Below are 21505 nucleotides of genomic sequence, written 5' to 3'. Positions count from 1 at the left end.
AAGTGGAGCAGTGCCTGCAGATGTAGACAAACTAAAAGTAGTGTAAATCAGAACGTCAGTGGTGTTCGTTGCAAGATTCTAGTGAGAGCCGTTTACAAGATACGGTATTTTGAAACATTTCCACACTGACACTTGTTTGTATCATTCAGCCTGCATTGTTGCTAGATACGATGTTGTTATGTTCGATTAAAGTGTGGTTCTGTGTTCCTTCAGTGTATCGCGAATCAGTCAGTATGTGACAGTCCAAGCGGCCTGAACAGATGGCTCTAAGGTATGTCAACGGCGAAACGTTAAATCTCTTGTCGTGTTATATTTTGTTGTATTATTCTTTGTGTAACAGCAAAGATAGATTTTTGTTTTGTGACGTATTAGGCAAAACCATGATCTGCAAAGTGTGGAACACGTCGCCAGTTAAATCGCTCTACGTGTTTTAAAATTTGGCAGCTTTATGTATGATTAAGGACTGCGAGAAAATCGCGCGCGAGCCGCTGTAAGGTCGGTGACACACGAGGACGATTAGGATTTTAAGTCCCGTCGACAACGAGGTCATTAGGTGCTGGATTGGGGATTGGGTAAGGATGGGAAAGGAAATCGGCTGGGTCCTTTTCAAAGGAATCATCCAGGCATTTGCCTGGAGCGATTTGTGGGACCCGCAAGAAACCTAAATCTTGATGTCCGGACGCAGATCTGAACACTCTCGGCAGAGGTGGCGCAGTACTGTGTGAGGAATCACAACGGAACACTGCACCGGCGTCCTTGACAAAGTGTTATGAGAATTATTACGCGTATCCCCTACGTTTAATGGATTTAATATATTTTCTGTGTCCCAATTTTTACACTGTCCAATCTAGCCACTGTTACGTATGATGTTGATGATGATGACGAAATGATGAGGACAACACAAACACCCAGTCCCTGGGCCGAGAAATTCCCCAACCCAGCCAGGAATCGAACCCGGGTCCCCGTGATCCAGAGGCAATCTGTTTCAGTCTGAAACAATTCGACGCGTATTCCAAAGACATCCAAGTAATTATAGGTTTGGATTCGCAAACAATCTCAGCATGGAACTCTGCTTAATACAAATGAGCTCTCCTTAATACAAATGAGAAATCACTCACTGAAAATCACTGAAGCGTGACAAAATTTGTAACTACTGTAGTTCCATGAAATGTGTGAAAGTCCTTGAGAGTTTCGAGACATCACCGAGTAATGTGCAATTATGTGTAAAACTGCGATGTTTTGTATCTATTCTTGGAAGAAAAGTTTCTTAGTATATTTTGTTGCTCCTGTCTATCCAATATATTTGTATTTGTACTTATATATGCTGTATCGAAAACAAAACATGACTCGTATAGTAAGGATTTAAGCGTAAGATTCAGTAAACTGGACTGTTGATTCTTATGTATTTTAAAGGTCTGTCATCGCGCGTTACACTGTGTTTAAGACTTCACAGATATAATGGTTTTATCTTTATGTAAGTAATGATGTCTACATCTATGGCTACCTCGTGGGCAGTCGTAATATATTTCTGACGGAGAACCAACCTGAGTACTGTCCACCGGACCGTGACCATCCTGCAAAGCAAGAAAGGAAAACAAGTGAATAAATAAAACTGAAAAGTGCACCGCGTTGGCACAAGCTGCACACGCCACTGTTATACATTCTCTGAATGCCACAATAAAATAAATTAACAAGTCTCCAGCTGCAGTGCCTGCAGGAAATTCGGAAATAAAAGTCAACCTCGTATCTCCAACTTCAAGTGAGGGAGAAAGACTAGTAGCACAGCTTCGGACGGTTTGCGTCTGAACGAATGCAGCAGAATAACTGCCGTGGATGACGTTACGAATTTGTCTTGGCAGCTCAAGAAGACTAACCCTTGTGCAAGAGTTGAGAGAAATGTTATGCGAATAAAGAACAAATTCCTGCGAACGATTACATAGAGGCACATGTGCAACTGAAAGAGAGAGATATTTGCCACTTTTAAATCTACTTAAATTAAATGACACCAAAATTCAAACGAAAGAACACCTGTCAACAGAAATAAGGGTACATCGATTTATGTCCACTGTTATACAACTTACAACATGCAAATATTTTTCAACAGCTGAAATAAACTGATAGAGAACTGATAGGCAAATACGAAGAAACAACGTGTAATTACAAAAATCGAACAGAACGCTCTCAGTGTAAGCACGAAAACAAGTAGACGATCAGTGTAACAAACATTTTGCATGATTCAGAAGTGGAACAGAAATAAAATGTAAAACAGGGAAATCAACGATACATGCGGGATACTGAGAACAGTGTAGATGAAATTACTGATACGACAACAAGTAACCGATTGAACAAGAAAGTAAATACCACACAACAGACTAGAATGCAAAGTTTTGCTGAACCTCAGAGGCAAGATGAAAAAAAGGAAGAAAATCTACGTCTGGAATGAACGTTAACCAATAATCTTTTTACCGCTGGTGGGTTAAGAAATGAGATTTAGCAAGGGAAGATGGTACCGTTTTTCGGAAGGGTTAACTTCAATTTACTCTCCAGTTATCCTAGTTTTGGGTTTACGTTGTTTGCTTAAATCTGCCATACGTAAACTAGCATAACCCGATTACTTCACCCACTTCAGTCCATAACTGAGCTAGCGTCCACCTGTAACTATGAGGTTAAAATCTAGAAAGAGGAAAAACAAACACGTGCGAGATTAGTCAGAGGTTGTTCCCATGTTTCACGGAGCACTGGTGTCTAGAGTAAGAAGTTACGTGGGATTCATACGATAATACAGCGTTCTTAATCCTGCCGGAGAAGACAATGACACTATCCAACAATGTACGTTAGAGATAACGAACAACAAACTTCGCAGTCTTTTTTAATTGAAGTTACATATTAGTGACCTCGCTTAGTGAAACACAGGAGCTCAAAAAGAAACTTTTGGCTGTAAGAAGGCTGAAGAACTTTCAGGGTCGTACAAGCTTCCGACGAGGACTCTAGGAAAAATATAATAAATAAAGTAACGCTATATTCAATATAAGTAGTCCGTAGCAAAAAAGCAGCGAAAACAACCGACCATTAGCACATTACATACAATAATTTTTCGATTATTGTGAACAAGTAACCTTCGATAATACTAATCTGACATCAGAAACGACACTAGTAAATGACATGAAGCCACATTTAAGCATGTTCACAGTTTCTGCAGTTGCCGTGACATCAGCATCATAAGAGTCGATGAGAGCTTTGTGTATTCCCTTGTTCCCTTTGAAACTCATCCTGAATAAGTTTTATTTAATTATAAGGGATAATTGTGTGCAATAAGCTTCAACTCCTAAAGCCAAAGCCTTATTTGCCCTGGGTGTAAACAGTTCGAATCCTTTAGGGAGACAGAGTTTACGCTCGGAATGTCAGTGGCAGCGTAATAAAGACGGGGGTGTATAGTTTATGGTTACAGCCTGCATCATAACGTCCTCAATTAAATGCTTAACTTCTACGCGTTATCCTATGATCTGTCGACGTTGGCAGTTATGCATCCATCGCGTGCAAACGGTAAGTCTGATACTCCTTTTGTTGCGGGATATGGGATGATAGAGGATGACAGGATGTGGGAAGGCAGGAGGTATGGACTTTGCCTACCTTCGATTCCAATCATAAGAGGAGGAGCCTCTTTCGAATCAGAGTCCTCTCATCCAGTTTTAGGTTTCCTATCATTTCCCTAAGCCAGTTCGGGAGAATACAAAGTAACTCACATGGGGTCCTTCCATATACCCCTATACTTATGCTAGTGTCTGGTCTCACGTGATCTTTTTAGAAAAAAAAGCTAAATCTTCACGGGAAAGGAAATAAGCGCAGTATGTGGCATTCTGTTTACTTTCGATAACTTCATTTACTTCCAGTGGGAAACTCGAGACATATTCAGCTACATTGCTCACATGCACGTACCTGTATGAATCTGTGCAGGTGCTGAAACCTTTCGGTGGATGAAAAAACCTCTTGATTCCATCAGCGGTTAATTCTGAGACAGTTTTGATGGGTATAATACGGATAACAGCGTTTTTAATGATTTTTCCAGCCTGACTACAAAAACGACCGCTGCGTTGTCGCAAAGTTACGTAGTTGGATCTTTCTGGGAATCGGGTTCTATGATGTTGGCGAAATGCCATTCAGCAGGGCCGCATGCAGATCTGAATAATTTATACGAGATTTACTTGGAGCCGCTGTGGTAGATCATAACAGACAAATATCGGTTCAGAAGAAACTTGCTTCATACGAATTTTTTTAAGTGCAGAGATCTCTGACTGCGGTTTATTGCAATTCTGACCAGGCAGAGGCTCTCACAGCCGACGTCGTTGGGAATATGACATGGTTTGCCAGCTTGTTCTGTGAAGTAGCTAAGGTAGCTTCTTGGTACTGGACGACAGTAAATTGCTAACGGAGGGTGAACCAGTGCAAGAGGCTGTACTTAATCGTTCCGGTGTTGATGCAGAGTGCACGTCATTCAGTGCAGGCTGCAAATGCGCTGCGTGAAGCGTCCACACTGTTCGGCATTTCTGTGCACTGCATCTGTTTGCTGCGTGTGTAATGTCCATTCTAAGGAAATCTCAACTCTTAGAGGAAAATCGACATAGGCGAGCACAGTCTGCTCCGTAAACTCGCTTCTTGTGCTGGTTTTTTCATAAATAACCGCAGGAAATCTTGTCTTGTTCATTACAATGATTTCCTCTGAAATTTGTGGTTAGAAAGGTGAAAAATATGGGGAAAACCAATTCCATTAAGTGCATAAGGAAAATATTCTAACGAATAAAGCTACCGGTTATTAACTTTAACTTTCAAATTATTTCGTAATTTTCATGGACGCTATACGTTGGCACCTGATGTCCAGTAAATGTCTAGAGCTAACTAGAAGAAGATTTCACCACATATGGAGATGGCATCAGGGTATTGCAGAACAATTAATTTCCCTATGTTATTTAAGTTTTCTTTGTTAGACTTTAGCGTCCTGTTGACGAACTCTTTAGGGTAGGGGGCGCAAGCACAGATAAATAATACTGAAAGACACGTATCGACTGCATGTCGTTACAAGAAACATTCCAGTATTCACACGTGCCATCTAGAGAAAACTGCACAAAATCTAAATAGTCTGTAACTTACTGGAAGCAGACTATCATTTATTGGCTCAAAATTTGGCACTTGGAATCACAATCTGGCGAACACGATTTACTCGTATTTATTAAAATATTACGCAAAAAATAAGCTAAATTATCCATATGAATAAGAAAAGTAACTTCGAATTTTCTTTTCCTGTGTTTTACATAGTTCGTTCTTGTACAGATGACACCTGCTTCGATGTAATGATTTTCTAACTCAAATATCTACAGTGATACCGTAGTGTGTATGTGTGATGACAAATACGAATAAGGACACAAGAGAAACACAAATAATCCACGACGAGTCGCACAGCATACTTTGGTACGGAAACACAAGGAATCGACTTCAACCACTCTTCTGGAGACTAAGAGTCTAGTTTTGATTGATTGTTGGTATTGAAACTGTAGGTGATGGAACTAAGTTGGACGAGGGCCTGACGATGTGAAAAAAACGTCAAATTATTACAAACGCGTGAAAATAAGCAGTGAAAAACTCTTCTAAATTTACTGACAGATTTAAATTTATTGACTGCCCAAACCTCGAACAAGAATCAGAAATCTCCGTGAAAGGATTATTGTATACTGCAGACAGATGCAAGTCACGTCGTCTTTAGCAATCACATTAGGCTTACTTGTCTTTCACTGGCTTTTTTTGGTTATTTTATTTTGTAGGGTTCTGACCTGAGGATCTTTACACCCAACTTTTGTGTAGCTCACATAACATCACAATATTGGGGCAAAACATTTACTACGGATGTAGTAAAAATCCCACAACATGATAAAGTTTAGATGAACATATATTCAATGCTTATAATGACTAGTTCATCATCAAATTTTGAACAATGGTAGATTCACAAGACTCCTTAGACGTAAGTACTGGACAACATGCAAAATATCAAAATATTATTTACAATGATGTTGGACCCGTAACATACGAGCAAGAATATGTGATTACAAAGTTTATGGTATTGTATAACAGCATCACTTTGTATTATTGACTTGGGAATAGTACAAACAACGGAGGCTCATGTTTGTGCTGGTCATGGAGGTCATATGTGGATAATTGACTAATTAATGCGAGTTTCTAACGTGACATGGAGCATTTTTATTATTCCCAGTGCCTTATTGTCCGCAGCTCGTGGGTGGATTTGCTGCCTCTGGACTGAGGGTCGCGGGTTCGATTCCCGGCCAAGTCTGAGATTTTCTTCGCTTTGAGGCAGGGGGTGGGATGGGCTACTGGGAGTTTGTTTGTTTTACTTATTTAATCTCATCTTCATCGACACCGAAGTCGGAGAAGTGGTGTCAAGTATGACGGGCAGTCAAATGGAAACCGAACAGCCGCCACAACGGGACCATGGGATGGTTCCATTGAAAAGTAATCACCACCCGCGTTAAGTCATTTATCCCACTGGGAAACGGGTCGATCAATTCCTGTTTCGTAAAACGCGGTCGGTCGTTGAAGCATCGACAACCGCACGCATTAGTGCAGTTCCTCGTCCGACTGAAACCGATGTCCACGCTTGTCTTTCTTCTGGTCGCCAAATATTTGAAAACCACAATGTGAAATATATGGGCTGTAAGGAGGATACTGTAGTGTTTCCCAAACAAATCGCTGAAGGGTAGTCTTCGTGCGATTGGCAGTGTGGGAGCGGGTGTCATCGTGCAAGAGAATGATTCCGTCCGACAGCATTCCTGGGTGTTTTTGACTGTATGGCGCGTCGCTGTTTCTGCAAAAAGTGTCTCCACAGCGCTGCGCACTGGTTGTGGGGGCCCTGCACCCGAAGGAGGAGATCACCATGACCTTACTGGAAATTGTATGAACAACTTTAGATTTCTTTGGCGGGGGAGATGTGGGATGCCCCACTGCTAGTTTTTCCGTCTGCCCTCGGGCTGTCGGACGGAATCATCTATTTGCACAATAACACCCACCACAGCGCCAGTCGGATGAAGGCTACACTTCAGCGATTTGGTTGGTAAACAATGCAACATCCCCCTTAGAGCCCTGATCTTTCAACGTCTTTGGCGACCAGAAGGAAGACATGCTTGGACGTTGGTTTCAGCCGGACGAGGAAATGCAAGAGTGGGTCAGTTGTGGGTCCGTCAGCTGCCGACCGCGTTCTACAGTACAGGAACTGATCCTCTCGTCTCCCAGTGGGATAAATGACTTAACTTTTGAACAGAACCTTTCCGTAGTCCCTTCGTCGTAGGTGCTCGGTTTTCATTTGACAACCTCTTATAGAAAGAACAACCCCAGATGGGGCTGGATGAGTCTCCCGGCTAATAATGCCATGTCATCATTTCATAATTTCAGTGTCTTATTTTGGTAAACCTGAAGTTTGTTAATATGCGTAGACGCAGTATGTCCCCATGTGGGTCAGGCAGACAACATTCCTGGTTTTATTTTTTATTTGTAAAGTAGGAGTCTGTTTTTCTCATTTAGAGATGATTTTCTTTGTATTAAGGGACATAAGGCAGCTAACAAACCGTCGCCGCTTTATTAGTTACGTCTGTTTGTTTCTGAAAGGTAAGGCCTTTCTCCAAGTGAACTCCAAGACATTTAGCAAATTCAGTCCAAGGAATACTATCATTGAATAAGAGCAGCAGAGTTAGTAAATCATGTCTTTTCTAGGATAAAAGGTTGCTTGACTTTTGCCCACCTTTACTTTGATCCGGAATTCAGTTAACCATTTTCGAAACAGTAATAGAGCCCGTTAAAGTTTGTTGTGAATGTTCGATAGGTTTTTGACGGTGTAATATAGACACTATGTGATCAAAAGTATCCAGACACCCGCAGAAACATACGTTTTTCATATTAGGTGCGCCGCGCGGAGTGGCCGCGTGGTTTGAGGCGTCCTGTCACGGACTGCACGGCCCCTCCCACCGGAGATTCGAGTCCTCCCTCGAGCATGGGTGTATGTGTGTTGTTCTTAGCACCAGTTAGATTAAGTAGTGTGTAAGTCTAGGGACCGATGACCTAAGCAGTTTGCTCCCTTAGGAATTCACACACATTTTTGAACATATTAGGTGCATTGTGCTGCCACCTACTGCCATGTACTCCATATCAGCGACCTCAGTAGTCATTAGACATCGTGGAACAGTTGAAGGAGGTCGTAATGTATGTTAGGCAGACATCTATCCAGACCATCACATAGGAATGAATTCCAAACTGCATCAGGATCCACTGCAAGTGTAAAGTGAGAAAATTTGGATTTCATGGTCGAGCGGCTCCTCGTAAGCCACACATCACGCCGCTAAATGCCGAACGACGCCTCGCTTTGTGTAAGGAGCGCAAACATTGGACGATTGAACAGTGGAAAAACGTTGTGTGGAGTGACGAATCACGGTACACAATGTGGCGATCGGATGGCAGGGTGTGGGTGTGGTCAGCGTGTGTACCGCCAACAGTAAAATTCGGAGGCGGTGGTGTTATGGTGTGGTTGTGGTTTTCATAGGGGGGGGGGGGGGGGGGGCTTGGACCCCTTCTTGTTTGCGTGGCACTATCACAGCACAGGCCTACATTGATGTTTTAACACTTTCGCTGCGGCATCGGTGCAGGCGTGCAACTCTCCAGTGCGACCCGGCAACGTGCGAGTGCGGGCCGGTAACACTCCGAAACGGCAAGTACCGCTCGTAACCGACGCTCCTAAGCACACCTGAGCTACAAGCTGACGTCAAGACCTTGTAAGATCTGTAGGATCATGTTCTATACCGGCTCAATGATGACACCTTAGATGCATTACTTCAAATAAGCTTCGACTGTATTGCGGTCATGTTTTAAAGTCTGTTTGCTGTCTGACACCTATAGGGGTCTCACAGGCGTCATTCAAATGTTCATTAGCCTCCATTGCAAACAATATACGTTCGATAACTGACCACACAAAATAAAAGTTTACACGCTGTGATGCTAGCTTAGACACTGCAACTAGACTGAGTAATCCGACAGTGAGCGCGGACGCTTATAAGCGTCAGCCGCACTGGCTCATGGCTTGTTGTGACGCTTATAAGCGTCAGCCGCAGCGAAAGTGTTAAGCACATTCTTGCTTCCCACTGTTGAAGAGCAATTCGGGGATGGCGATTGCATATTTCAACACGATCTAGCACCTGTTCGTAATGCACGGCCTGTGACGGAGTGGTTACACGACAATAACACCCCTGTAATGGACTGTTCTGCACATAATCCTAACCTGAATCCCACGGAACACGTTTGGAATGTTTTGGAATGCCGACTTCGTGCCAGGCCTCACCGACCAACATAGATACCTCTCCTCAGTGCAGCACACCGTGAAGGATGGGATGCCATTCCCCAAGAAACCTTCCAGTACCTGATTGAACGTATGCCTGCGAGAGTGGAAGCTGTCATGTTTGCCCAACACCATATTGAATTTCAGCATTACCGATGGAGAGCGCCAAGAACTTGTAAGTCATTTTCAGCCAGGTGTCCGGATACTTTTGATCACATTGTGTAGCTGTATCATCAGCGAAGGAAGCAGTGTTCGCTGGATATAAGTCTGTATGTCAGACAAATGCATATTAAAGGGTGTCGCTCCCAAAAGCGAACCTTGTGGTACTCCAGCGCTCATAGGATAGACAATAGAAGCGTATCACCAACGAATACACTAAAAGTACGGCCTTTACGATACGAAGTAATTATTCTTACAATATACCGCTGGAATTTTAATATTATTAATTTTTACAATAAATCATTATGCCACACTCTGTGTTAAAATCTTGAGCAATGCTCAGGAGTATATGACTGCTGTGAATTTTGCATCAGTATAGGCACTTATGATCGCTTGCACTAGCCGCATCAGCTGCAGTGGAACTGAATGTCTTGGACTAATTCCGAATTCGGTATTTGGTAGAAATAATTCGTCGTTGATTCCGAAGAAGTATGACCCGTCCACTGACTTTCGAAATTGATGGTAAAGAGTTGACTGGTCTGTAATTTTTTAGACACTTATGGTCATTTCAACGTGACTAATCTTGCTGCACTTTACGGCAAGTTTTGGAACATCGTTTATCTTACCCCATTGATACAGGGGGTTTAAGTGGTTTTAGTAGAGACGAAATTTTGTTCATTTCCCGCAGATTAGGGATATAGATGAGCTCGATGTCATCATCGATTTGGCTGATGACAGCTTGGCTGGCTTCAGTACCAAACTATATGATCGTTCCTTCCTCGATTGAGGTAGGCCTAAGTCTGGGGTCCAGCTGTTCAACAAAGAGAACACACACTGTATTTCCCTCGCATCTTCGGACACGTTATGACTTTGCCGCTATACAAGTGGTTCTATACTATTTTCTTCTTTACTCCGACCTTAATTAATTTTCCACTGTACTCTGAACTTCATTTACTGTTCTCCATGTGTAACTTACTCTTCCACTGTGCCCATTCAAAAAAAGTATCGTTAAATACTTTTTAAAGAAAATAATCGTAAATTTATTTCCACTATAAATGAAAATGAGATGTCGAGACGCCTCATGTGATTAACGACAAGGACATTGCAAATAGATGCGTTGCGTAACATTGTTTTCGATGCGGAATAGCTGTTTTAGATGATTTATCGCTAGTAAGATTGTCATAAAAAGCAGGCTACATAGAATTTAGGACCATTGCTTATTACGAAGCGAGAACACTCTTAAATAATGTATTACGTCGCTCAGAAATATCAGTGTTCAGCTGCATGTGCTATTTTATTTTCCACACTTTTCTCCGTACAGCCATCCATATCGCGTTTCAACTCATACTCGTGCTGTGTAACATAAATACAGTTTATGACAGACAAAATACTCAGGCATACAAGAGCTCGATCGCTCGCTAATGCATGTTCCGACAACTTTCGCCTTCTCCCCAAGAATACGAATTACTACACATCTCGCTTATTATTTCGACCAGTAAAATCAAGTATGGTGCAATAGCCGTAAATTCGGAGTAGGGATTAAAATCCATGGAGAAGAAATAAAAACTTTGAGGTTCACCGATGACTTTGTAATTCTGTCAGAGACAGCAAAGGACCTGGAAGAGCAGTTGAACGGAATGGACACTGTCTTGGAAGGAGGATATAAGATGAACATCAACAAAAGCAAAACGAGGTTAATCGAATGGCTCTGAGCACTATGGGACTCAACTACTGTGGTCATAAGTCCCCTAGAACTTAGAACTACTTAAACCTAACTAACCTAAGGACATCACACACATCCATGCCCGAGGCAGGATTCGAACCTGCTACCGTGGCGGTCATGCAGTTCCAGACTGAAGCGCCTAGAACCGTTGTCGATGTTTGTTCTGTATTGCAATGTGGTCATTATTACATAGAAATGACAGTTGCAATGAACGAATCGAATTATGGTTTTTGTAAAACTATCATGGCGAGTGTGAAAGATTCGATATGAGAAATTTCCTTAACATTCTAAGAAAATGAAACAAGATAGTATTGTAGCTGAGCACTAAATCAATTTCATTAAAGTAATCACACTTTTACTGCTATAGAAGTTTTCAGGTCCACTTGAAAACCACATTTCTCTATGATTGTGTAATAAGTTTTATAAATTTGTAGTATTCTATAGCGAGAAATATTATACGGGGTGATTTTGCTAAATGGGGAGAAATCGCAGAAAACGATTCTGGCGTTCAATAAAATCAATTACGAGTTTTCTCAGGATCTCTGATTAGTGTTTCAAACTCAGTCATCTTGCTTTAGTGTATATACTTCTTGCCACTAATGATCAGATATTACTTCTCCCCAAGGATTAAATTTCAATACTTATTACACTGATTCATCAGCTATTTTTATGAGTAACATTTCAGCTTATTTCTTTAAGTCAGATATACGAGTATCTTGTTGTGCTGTGGAATATGAAATGTCTCTATGAGTACATTAAAATTAGAAATCTCTACTAATTTAAAAGCAATAAGTGCTGGAATTAGCAGTCCCTGAACTCATCTAAATAATAATTTCAATAAAAATTAAAGTTTAGAGGCGAAAACTTATTCACCTCATATATAGTTTTTCAATTTTTTTCTTTCTTTAAATACGTCACTGGATTGTGCAGGAGCCTTTAATAGAGACATTTTCAGAGATCGGAAAAAATTAAAAATTTCCCAAAGATAGTATTTCTATGAGGAATATATTAACCATGATAGTTGCAAAAGCTCACAAGTGTTTGAAAATATAGCAGTTAGAGTCAAGAAAACATTTCAATGGTCGCCATCTCTCATTACAGCTGTATAAACGATGGTGGTCTGAAAAGTTCTCGGAGCGGAATAGAAAAAAAGAACTTACATCACTGAAACTTTTTTTAATTTCCCATTGTAGCCTCCTTGCAGATTAACGCACTTGGTCCAACGATGTTCCAGTGCCTTGATCCCATCTCGAAAATGAGTTTCCTCCAGGCCTGCAAAATAGTTGTCAACTTCGGCTACCAATTCTTCGTTTGAAGTGAATCTTCGTCCACAAAGAAATTTATTCAGTTTTTGGAAGAGGTAGAAATGTGATGGAGCTATATCAGGTGAATATGGCGGGTGTGGCAACAATTCATGCCACAGTTCGTGTAATTTTACCATGGTGACGGCACAGGTGTGCAGGCGCGCATTGTCTTGATGGAAGATGACTTTCTTCCTCGCCAAACCTGGCCTCCTTCCGCATAACTTTTGTTGCAAATTGTCCAAGAGGTTAGCATAGTATTCTCCAGTAATTTTTTGCTCAGTGGGGAGATAATCTACAAACAGAATCCCCTTCGCATCCTAGAACACTGATGACATGACCTTTCCAGCCGAAGGAATTGTCTTTGCTTTCTTTGGTGGCGCAGAATCAGCATGTTTCCACTGCTTTGACTGTTGTTTTTGTCTCTGGGGTACAGTAGTGCACCCAAGTTTCATCTGTGGCCGCAAACAGGCGCAAAAAATATTGTTCGTTTCTCCTAAAACGGGCCAAACATTGTTTCGATATGTCCACTCTCACGCGTTTTTAATTCAGCATCAAGAGTCACCGCACCCATGTGGCAGATAATTTTTTCGTTTCTAATTCTTCGGCTAAAATGTGGTATACCCTTTCAGATGACATCTGTCAAGCGTGAGCAATTTCACGCACTTTCAATCGGAGATCTTCCATGACCATTTTGTGCACTTTTGCAATGATTTCTGGAGTACTGACACATCTTGGCCAACCACTGCGTGGATCATCATCTAAGCGTTCCCGACCAAATTTAAATTCATTTGTCCACTTGACAACAGCTGAATATGAAGGAGAAGAGTCCCCCAGTGTATTCTGGAAATCGGCATGAATGTCCTTTGCTTTCATACCTTTCTTTGCGAAGTACTTAATTACTGCTCGAATGTCGATTTTTTCTGTCTTTGCAAATCACTACGCGGGAACAACAGAGCCACGTCACCGTCACAACTCTCTTCCAAGAGCACTGACGTGGACAACTCGTTGCGCTAGCACTGACGTCTCGTTGAGATTCCAAGAACTTTTCAAGCCACCCTCGCAACATACGAGGGTCAGTCAAAAAGTAATGCCTCCTATTTTTTTTTCTACGTTTAATTGTCAGGAAATTTAAATGCAATTACATAGGTTGAAAACCACAACATTGAGGATCATTTTGTCATTTTTCAATGTAATCTCCGCCCATTTCTACAGTTTTGGTCCATCTTTGAACAAGGGCATGTATCCCAGCACGGTAAAAATCACAGCTCTGCTTCCTAAGCCATTGACGCACGGATGTTTTGACGGCCTCCTCATCTTCAAAATGAATCCCACGATGAGCTTCTTTTAGTGGCCCGAACAGATGGAAGTCTGATGGTGCCAGGTCAGGGCTGTATGGGGGATGAGGCAAAACTTCCCATCCAATTTTGACAATCTCGTCAGAGGTGTGACGACTGGTGTGTGGTCTTGCATTGTCATGCAAAAGAAGAACATCTGCCATTGATTTTGTTGGGCGAACTCGCTGAAGACGTGCTTTAAGTTTGTTGAGGGTTGTGACGTATTGAACAGAATTTATTGTGCATCCCTGCTCCAAAAAATCAACCAGAATCACACCCTCTGTATCCCAGAAAACTGTTGCCATAACTTTCCCTGCCGATCGCACAGTTTTGAATTTTTTCTTCCTCGGCGAGCTTGTGTGACGCCACTCCATTGACTGCCTCTTTGATTCGGGTTCAAAAAAATGCACCCATGTTTCGTCCCCGGTCACAATTTTTTTCAGAAACTCATCTCCCTCCAAACGGAAGCGCTGCAAGTGTTGGGAGGCTATTGTTTTCCTTGCCTCTTTATTCTGATCGGTTAACATTCTTGGAACCCACCGTGCACAAACTTTTGAGTACCCCAATTGTTTAATAATCGTGATCACACTGCCTTTACTAAGAGAAATAATGCGACACACTTCATCTGCAGTCACCCGACGGTCACCACGAATGATGTCATCAACTTGCTGAATGTTGTGTGGAGTCACTGCACTCACCGGCCTGCCGCTCCGCTTTTCGTCAGTCAACGGTGTTTGCCCTTCAGCTTCCTTACAACGACGAACCCATCGTCTAACAGTGCTGACATCCACTGTCACAACACCATACACCTTCTTCAGTCTTTCATGAATGCGTATGGGCGTTTCACCTTCTGCATTCAAGAATTCAATCACACAACGCTGTCTCAAACGAACATCGATGTCGGCCATCTTACAAACTTCTGCTGTGCTGCCACCTGTTGACACAGAAAGTTACTACTGCAGTGGATTGCAGAAGAAGGTTTGAGGAATGGCGCCAAATTCAAATTTTTCACTTAACTTAATTTCTTTAAGTAGAAAAAAAATGGGAGGCATTACTTTTTGACCGACCCTCGTAGTAACAACAACAAGAAATGTTAACTGATTTCACAGTGAATACCAGTGAAGGGATAGGTTTTATATGTTGATCGAAATACAAAAATTTATCTATTTATGCTGACCTTTACGTGTAATACATAAGAGAGGTATTCACTTAATACTGAATAATCTCTCGCAGACAGATTTTTTTACTATTCTGGAATAGAAGTGGTGCTTGATTAAGAGCTATGTCATCGGAATAATTTCTAAAATATGTCGGTGTAGAAAGTATTTAGTAAGTGGATTACTATCAATAATAAAAAATGTGAGAATATTTTTAATGCAGAGACAAAAGAAAGTTAAAACCTAATAACAAGAATTAGATCTGTGAAAACACAATACTAATGTCTATCAAAAGTTAGGTAAGGAGATATGATACACGCAAATGGCTACATCCTGAATACTGGCAGTCACTGATTCATCAGTAATAAAAGGAAGAAATTTCGGGTAAATACACGAAAAATGGATTAGATTCTAATGTGAAATCTTGATATAAAAATTAGAATTAAAGTGCTCAATACAAAATATTTGAGAGGGAACACAGGACAATAGCACGGTTATCAAGAGCGAGATCAAAGGAAATTCAAAATCATAAACTCATGAAAGCGACATATAAACTGCGAACTGCTACGAAAGTAAAACAGTGAGATACGTTCTGTAATAACACCGAAATAAGAGTTCATACTATTAGTTATAGAGTATTTATTTACATCAGTGAACTCTGTCAGAAAATACCCTACAAAAAACAACGAAACGCAGAGAGAGAGAGAGAGAGAGAGGAGGGGGGATATTTTGCTACAAAGATTATTTTCACTGAAGAAGGGAATGAGTTTATTATGGATGTGGGCAGAGGGAATGAAGAAAATTCGTCGAGACAAGGAAAAAAGTCAGTCTTAGTGTACATGTTTGCAAAATGCAAAACAATCTGCAAATTATGGAATGGAAAAAATAGCTTTATAGTTTTTTTACTGCCAAAAACTATAAATTAAGTGGAGCAAGCATAAAAACAATGTCTGAAATGCAGAGAAGAGTTAACAATTACCATTACACTTAAGCAATACAGTAGCTGTGTTCAGTTATCAAAATATAATGACGACGAAGGATCGGTGATATGCTCCTCTGACGAGACGAACAAATGTGGTTTGGCACTGACACGGAATATTTGTAATTTGCACCCTGTGATAAGATTTGCATGCTATCGCATGTGGACACCACAAACGTCTCAGATATAAAATCTTAATACATGCAAGATAACAAAAAATGAAGGAGAAGAATGGCAGAAATATCGTCTTCTTGATGTAAAGACCTTGCAGAGAGAGTACTCGAAATAAATATTTACTGAAAGTGAGCCGTACTTCTGTGCAGAAAGTGTCTAAACCTAGACGAGCTAGGTTTGTGTCTGTTTGTATCTTCACAGTTTCATGTATGACTGGAAAACCCAATATCATACTTTGAAGAACAAAGTTGTCAATTTTTGTTTTCTATCATAATCACAACCGAGCTATGATTAGCAATTCAGTCTCAGGAAAAATGCGAAGACAAGAATTACAACCATGCTTTCCAGAAATTTAATGTGGGAAGCAAACCTATTCTTGTAGTAGATTCTGGTGGAAAATATGCTACAAATAATACTGGTGGGCAGTCAGAGAAAGCTTATTTTTGTTCCATGCAAGATCTAGTGGAGAGTACGTACAAGTCCAGCTGTTGTCTAGCATTGTTCTCGTCTTACAAGATACCACCCCCCACTTACCCGGGCATCTCTGACCATTTACTCTGGTAGGCGTAGATCGACGCCTCATCAACAGATTTAAAATTCTTACCCTACCTGTTTTCCAGGTGGACTTGCCGTTTACAGTCACTTTTTTATATTGGTGCTTCCCCTATCTCCAGCACTCCATCTGTTCTTCTGTATAAGTTCGTCCATATTTTTCAGTACTATCCCCAGCTTGAAAATCTTCCAAATTTTGTACTTCGCTCTAAAATGAGCATCTCTCTAAAAAACGTGTCCTAGTTTTAGGATTTCTTAGATCTTCATTACATTATTTAATCGTTTTCATATTCGCCATCTTGCTTCGCATGTAGTTTATATAGGCTCGATTGATCAGTTTTTATTCAATCTATATTTGTGCCTGAGAAACGTCGTTCTCACCAGAATATCCAAAAAATTCTTCCAGTTCAGGTAGCCTTTTATGACGTTCGAATTTTTTCTTTAGTCTTTATTCCAAACTGCGCCCATGATTATTCTTAGCATCCTTCTATTGGAGAATACAAGTTTCTCTTACTTTACTGTATAGATGACATGGTTACAACTGCTTTTGTGTGAGCTAAACCAAGATTTATTTGGTGATGATACATTCATACTTTTTTTCAGTCGTATCCTTTTACAGCTTCAGTTAAATGGAGATGGAGTACTCTTCACGCTATTCTGTGCGAGAAGACGGACAGGAAGAGCGAAAACTGAACGGACTCCGTTAATTTAATTTGAAACTTGTAATAATGTTGGATTTGTAAATAAAAACTGCCTTTTCTTGCTGCAATGTAATTTATTTCTTCCAGACGCGTTTCGTCTTTTATTTTAATGCATCTTTGGTGGAATCTAGAATGATACAGTTTTGTTTTTATATACAATATTTGTAAATTATAAAACATTCACGTCTTACATTTTTCCGTAAATAAGTAATTACTTACAGTTTTTCGCGTTTTTGGCTGGCATCGGCGTTTCTTCTCATCTGGTCACGTGGTGGAGGTACACTATAACTTCACTTACGAAACATACGCACCTTTTCCAAAGTGAAGTTATGGTGAAACCTCCAGCGTGTGACCGGATGAGAGGAAACGCAGATGCCAGCCAAAAGCGTGGAATAACTGAACGTAATCACTTATTTACGGAAAAAAAGTCAACTGTTTTATAATCTATAGATATTGTATATCAAAACAAAACTGTGTCATTCTACATGCCACTGAAGATGCCTTAGAGTAAAACGCAAAACCCGTCTGCATGAAATAAAATAATTGCAGCAATAAAAGGCGATTTTTATTACAGTCGAATATTTCTGTGCTTGCTGCGGATGAAGGCCACGGAAAAAAACTTGTTATAATAATGTGTTTGCGCAGGATGGCAGCTTCGTGCACGAGACTCACCTGAGATGCCCCGTTGTGACGCTGCTCCATGCTGCTGGTAAGTGCTGTCACACCCTGCTGCATAAGCAAAGAGCTTACATGTACGGTATGTGTGTGTCTCTTTTGTCCATCAGATGCCTGTGCGACACACACACACACACACACACACACACACACACACACACACACACACAAATATAGTCGCAGCGAGTAATTTATTAATTCCTCTACAGAAACAAGTGCAAACAATAAAAGCAAATAGAAGTGAAAAATGCCTTGATTCGATTGTCTACCATTCTCCATTTGTGAAATGTCTGCTTATGTAGGACAGCAAATTTTCGGACAACTTTTCCAAAAGTTAATAATGATTCACTATAAAAGGCGTGGTCCTATCGTAGGTCTTGGGTTCTCATCTTCCTCCGACCTTTGAACTGCCTTACCCAGCCACTCAGAAGGGGACTTAGAAGTTTAACGCCGACCCCAAACAATGGTGCAGCTTCTCGCGTTAATGCGATATTGCATTCGTAAAAGAGGCGATAAGTGACAGAAAAAGAATTAGAACCAACTGAGATTTGATTCCTGGCCGTTTGGAGTTGTGATCTCGCACTTAGCCAGAGGGCCACACTAGCAGGTTTGATAAACCTCTTACATATTTTATCTCATTTCGGAATGGAAACTAATGCGGGCACAAAATTACTTGCTGTGCTGCAGTAGTATTATTTCGCTTGCTTGTCTAAAAGTTTTATTAGATTCGCGTTTTGTGATATCACGGAGGCAGGCGTGCCTGGTCGCAGTTACCGCGTTAGTTACTTTATGACCATGCACTGAACTAACGCCTCCTTCGCCAGACCCGCTATGAACTGTCAGGTGTGTATCGGCGTTTTGTGGATGACTGATGAGACCTTGTGCAGTGCAGTGTGAAGTTTGTTCTGTTACCAATGATACTGGGATAAAGGAAAGAAAAGGGTGAGGGGAGAAAACTGATCCTGATACACCGCCTACTCTAGAATAGCACGAAGGGGACCGGCGAGATTAACGTACTGTACCCATCCAACGGGCGGATTACCGTCGACATTTGGTGTAGTTTTATTTCTCGGTAGTAAAATTATTACTCTGACCCCAGAGATATTCCACAGATACATTAATGCGTCATCAAATATACATGTAATAACTCAGTCTGGAATAAGAGAGAGAATTTATAATGTAGCGAGTTTCACACACACTGGAGAAGTCACATCGAACGGTTGGTTGTTGAATAAGCAGAGGCGTATTGGAATTATTACAGTCAGACGATTACGAACTTGAAATTAATGTTGGACATAGCTAAGAAGAATATATTGGCGTAAAGCGCCGCCGTCTCTACTTTAATTGCCGGCAATAAAGAACAAATCTAGATATCTTTGCAGAAGCATTAAAATAAGTTATAAAGCAACATATACTGTACTTTATTTTGCTATTCGTGTAGGAATAAAAAATTCGCCGGGAGGAAAGAAAAAGATCGGGCCATGGCGATACAAAATTGCTGCAATGCTCCCTGATCTATGGGAGGGAAGAAGGGAGGATGAGAGGGACGAAGGGGACAGGGGCAGAAATAAAGGAAGAAGGGACAGAGGGAACAGTCTTGAGTAGTTTCGGGGAGGGAGATAGAACGAAGGGAAAGCAGGGAAAGAAAGAAGATAGGAAAGAAAGCTGAAAAAAGAAGTTACAAGGAAGATTAACGCACAAACGCCGCTTTGTATGTTGCTCGGTAGTAAATGACTAGGTCCAGTGTTCAATCCTCAGTAGGTCCCAGAATTTTTTCTGGTTTTATCATTTATTTCACCTCTAACAATATTCAGTCAACGTATGAGACGCCAAGTTGCTCCGTGGTTCAGAGTCCAAGATGAGATCTCCCTGTAACTTCTTGGGTGAGTCAGTCCAAAAGTTAAAGGAAGGCAAAGACACGCCACTACTAGCAGAACCATGCTTAGTAAAGCACTTCACTGTTTTAATTAACCTTCGGGTTGGAAATAGCTTTAACTTTTTAAACAACGAAATCATTAGAAACGAATCACTAGTTCATCTAGACAAGATTGTATTCAATCCGCGCATGCTCAATTGAAGGGAATCATCCCGGCATTCACGTCGGTGTCTAAATCAATGCGTTACCTCCTTCGGTAGGAAGTCGAATGTGTGACGGCCGAGTTTCAAGGAATCTGGTAGAATACTGAAGGCACAAAATGTAACAATAAGACTTTGTCAGTCTTCCGCCAGAGATTACCGATCGTGTTTACTCTTTTCTCATAAACAGCTACAATTGATCAAACTAGTCTGAATCAGATTATGTGACAACAGCGCTATTAAACGACATAAGATTAACATTTTAAAAGATCTAGTTTGAAAAGTGCTGTCGATAAATGTAGTAAAACATTCGTCACAAGACTATGATAAAATATACGGTTTGAAAAAGCTATATTTAATACAAAGTAAGGAAAAGAAGTAGACGGCACTGTTCTAATGGGAAATTAGAAGGAAAAACGGAAGGATATTAACAAAATTCGTTGTGAAAAGAAAACAAGCGTGAGATGAATAGTGCATCACGATATTGGACAGTTCACGATTCTTGAAAAACATGGAAGATATATGAGGGGGCATCAGAGATATAAATAAGACGACAAATAAAATGGTGCGCGAAGTTGTTCTGCGTTTAATAAACGATCACATTCTAATTGAACACAGAAGTTACCTGGAATAGAGAAATAAAAGAATGAAAATGTTGTACTTGGGAGTATTGATGCCAATAAGTGAGATTTGATGACAAATGCATGTCATACAATAAGTTAAAGAAATGAAAATATTTTAAGTAATATAGACACAGAAACCCGATAAAGTCCAAGAAGCAAAAAGTGGTACAAAATGGAGAAAAACAGGGTGAATCCCTAAAGAAGAAGCGGTTACAGAAGTATCGGACTGTACACAGTGAACGACAATACCGCCAGACTTCTGAAGAATTGAAGATGAGAAAAAGAAAGTGATATTTTTGAAATGAAAGCTGAGTTTTCTGTTCTACACCGTCTCCAACAAACTATCCCGTTATTCCTCGCAACCACATTGCAGTATTATACCCCTCTACTGTCAGTCCGCTAACACATTGTGCTATATTAAGGAACGCAATAAGCTCTTATTTCTCCGATATCTTCGGTATAGGTACATTGTAAATGTCAAGCAAGTCATCGACTTTAGTCTGGGTGCACATAAACGCGTACATCTATTCGTACACTAGACTTTTATGTTGTTCTCTGGTATCATACCCTTGCCCATCCCCTGGTTCTGAGCGTAGTTTCATGGAGGTTCCCCTTGGTTGTAAGGCATATGATGGAACTGGCAACACCATCCCAATTATTTCCAGT

General features: G+C 40.8%; 1 protein-coding gene across 1 annotated transcript in view; it reads right to left on the bottom strand.

Moving 5' to 3' along the window:
• Nucleotides 1–21505, bottom strand: part of LOC124795699 (protein bric-a-brac 1-like) — an 837236-nt gene that overhangs the window by 56408 nt on the left and 759323 nt on the right. Inside the window, exon 5 of the mRNA XM_047259779.1 lies at nucleotides 1545–1574. Within this exon, the coding sequence (XP_047115735.1) occupies nucleotides 1545–1574 (30 nt within the window). The remainder of the gene's footprint in view (nucleotides 1–1544; nucleotides 1575–21505) is intronic.

The sequence above is a fragment of the Schistocerca piceifrons genome, chromosome 4 (genome assembly GCF_021461385.2).
Source record: "Schistocerca piceifrons isolate TAMUIC-IGC-003096 chromosome 4, iqSchPice1.1, whole genome shotgun sequence".
Lineage (NCBI taxonomy): Eukaryota > Metazoa > Arthropoda > Insecta > Orthoptera > Acrididae > Schistocerca > Schistocerca piceifrons.
This window is presented reverse-complemented; position numbering and strand designations above follow the sequence as displayed.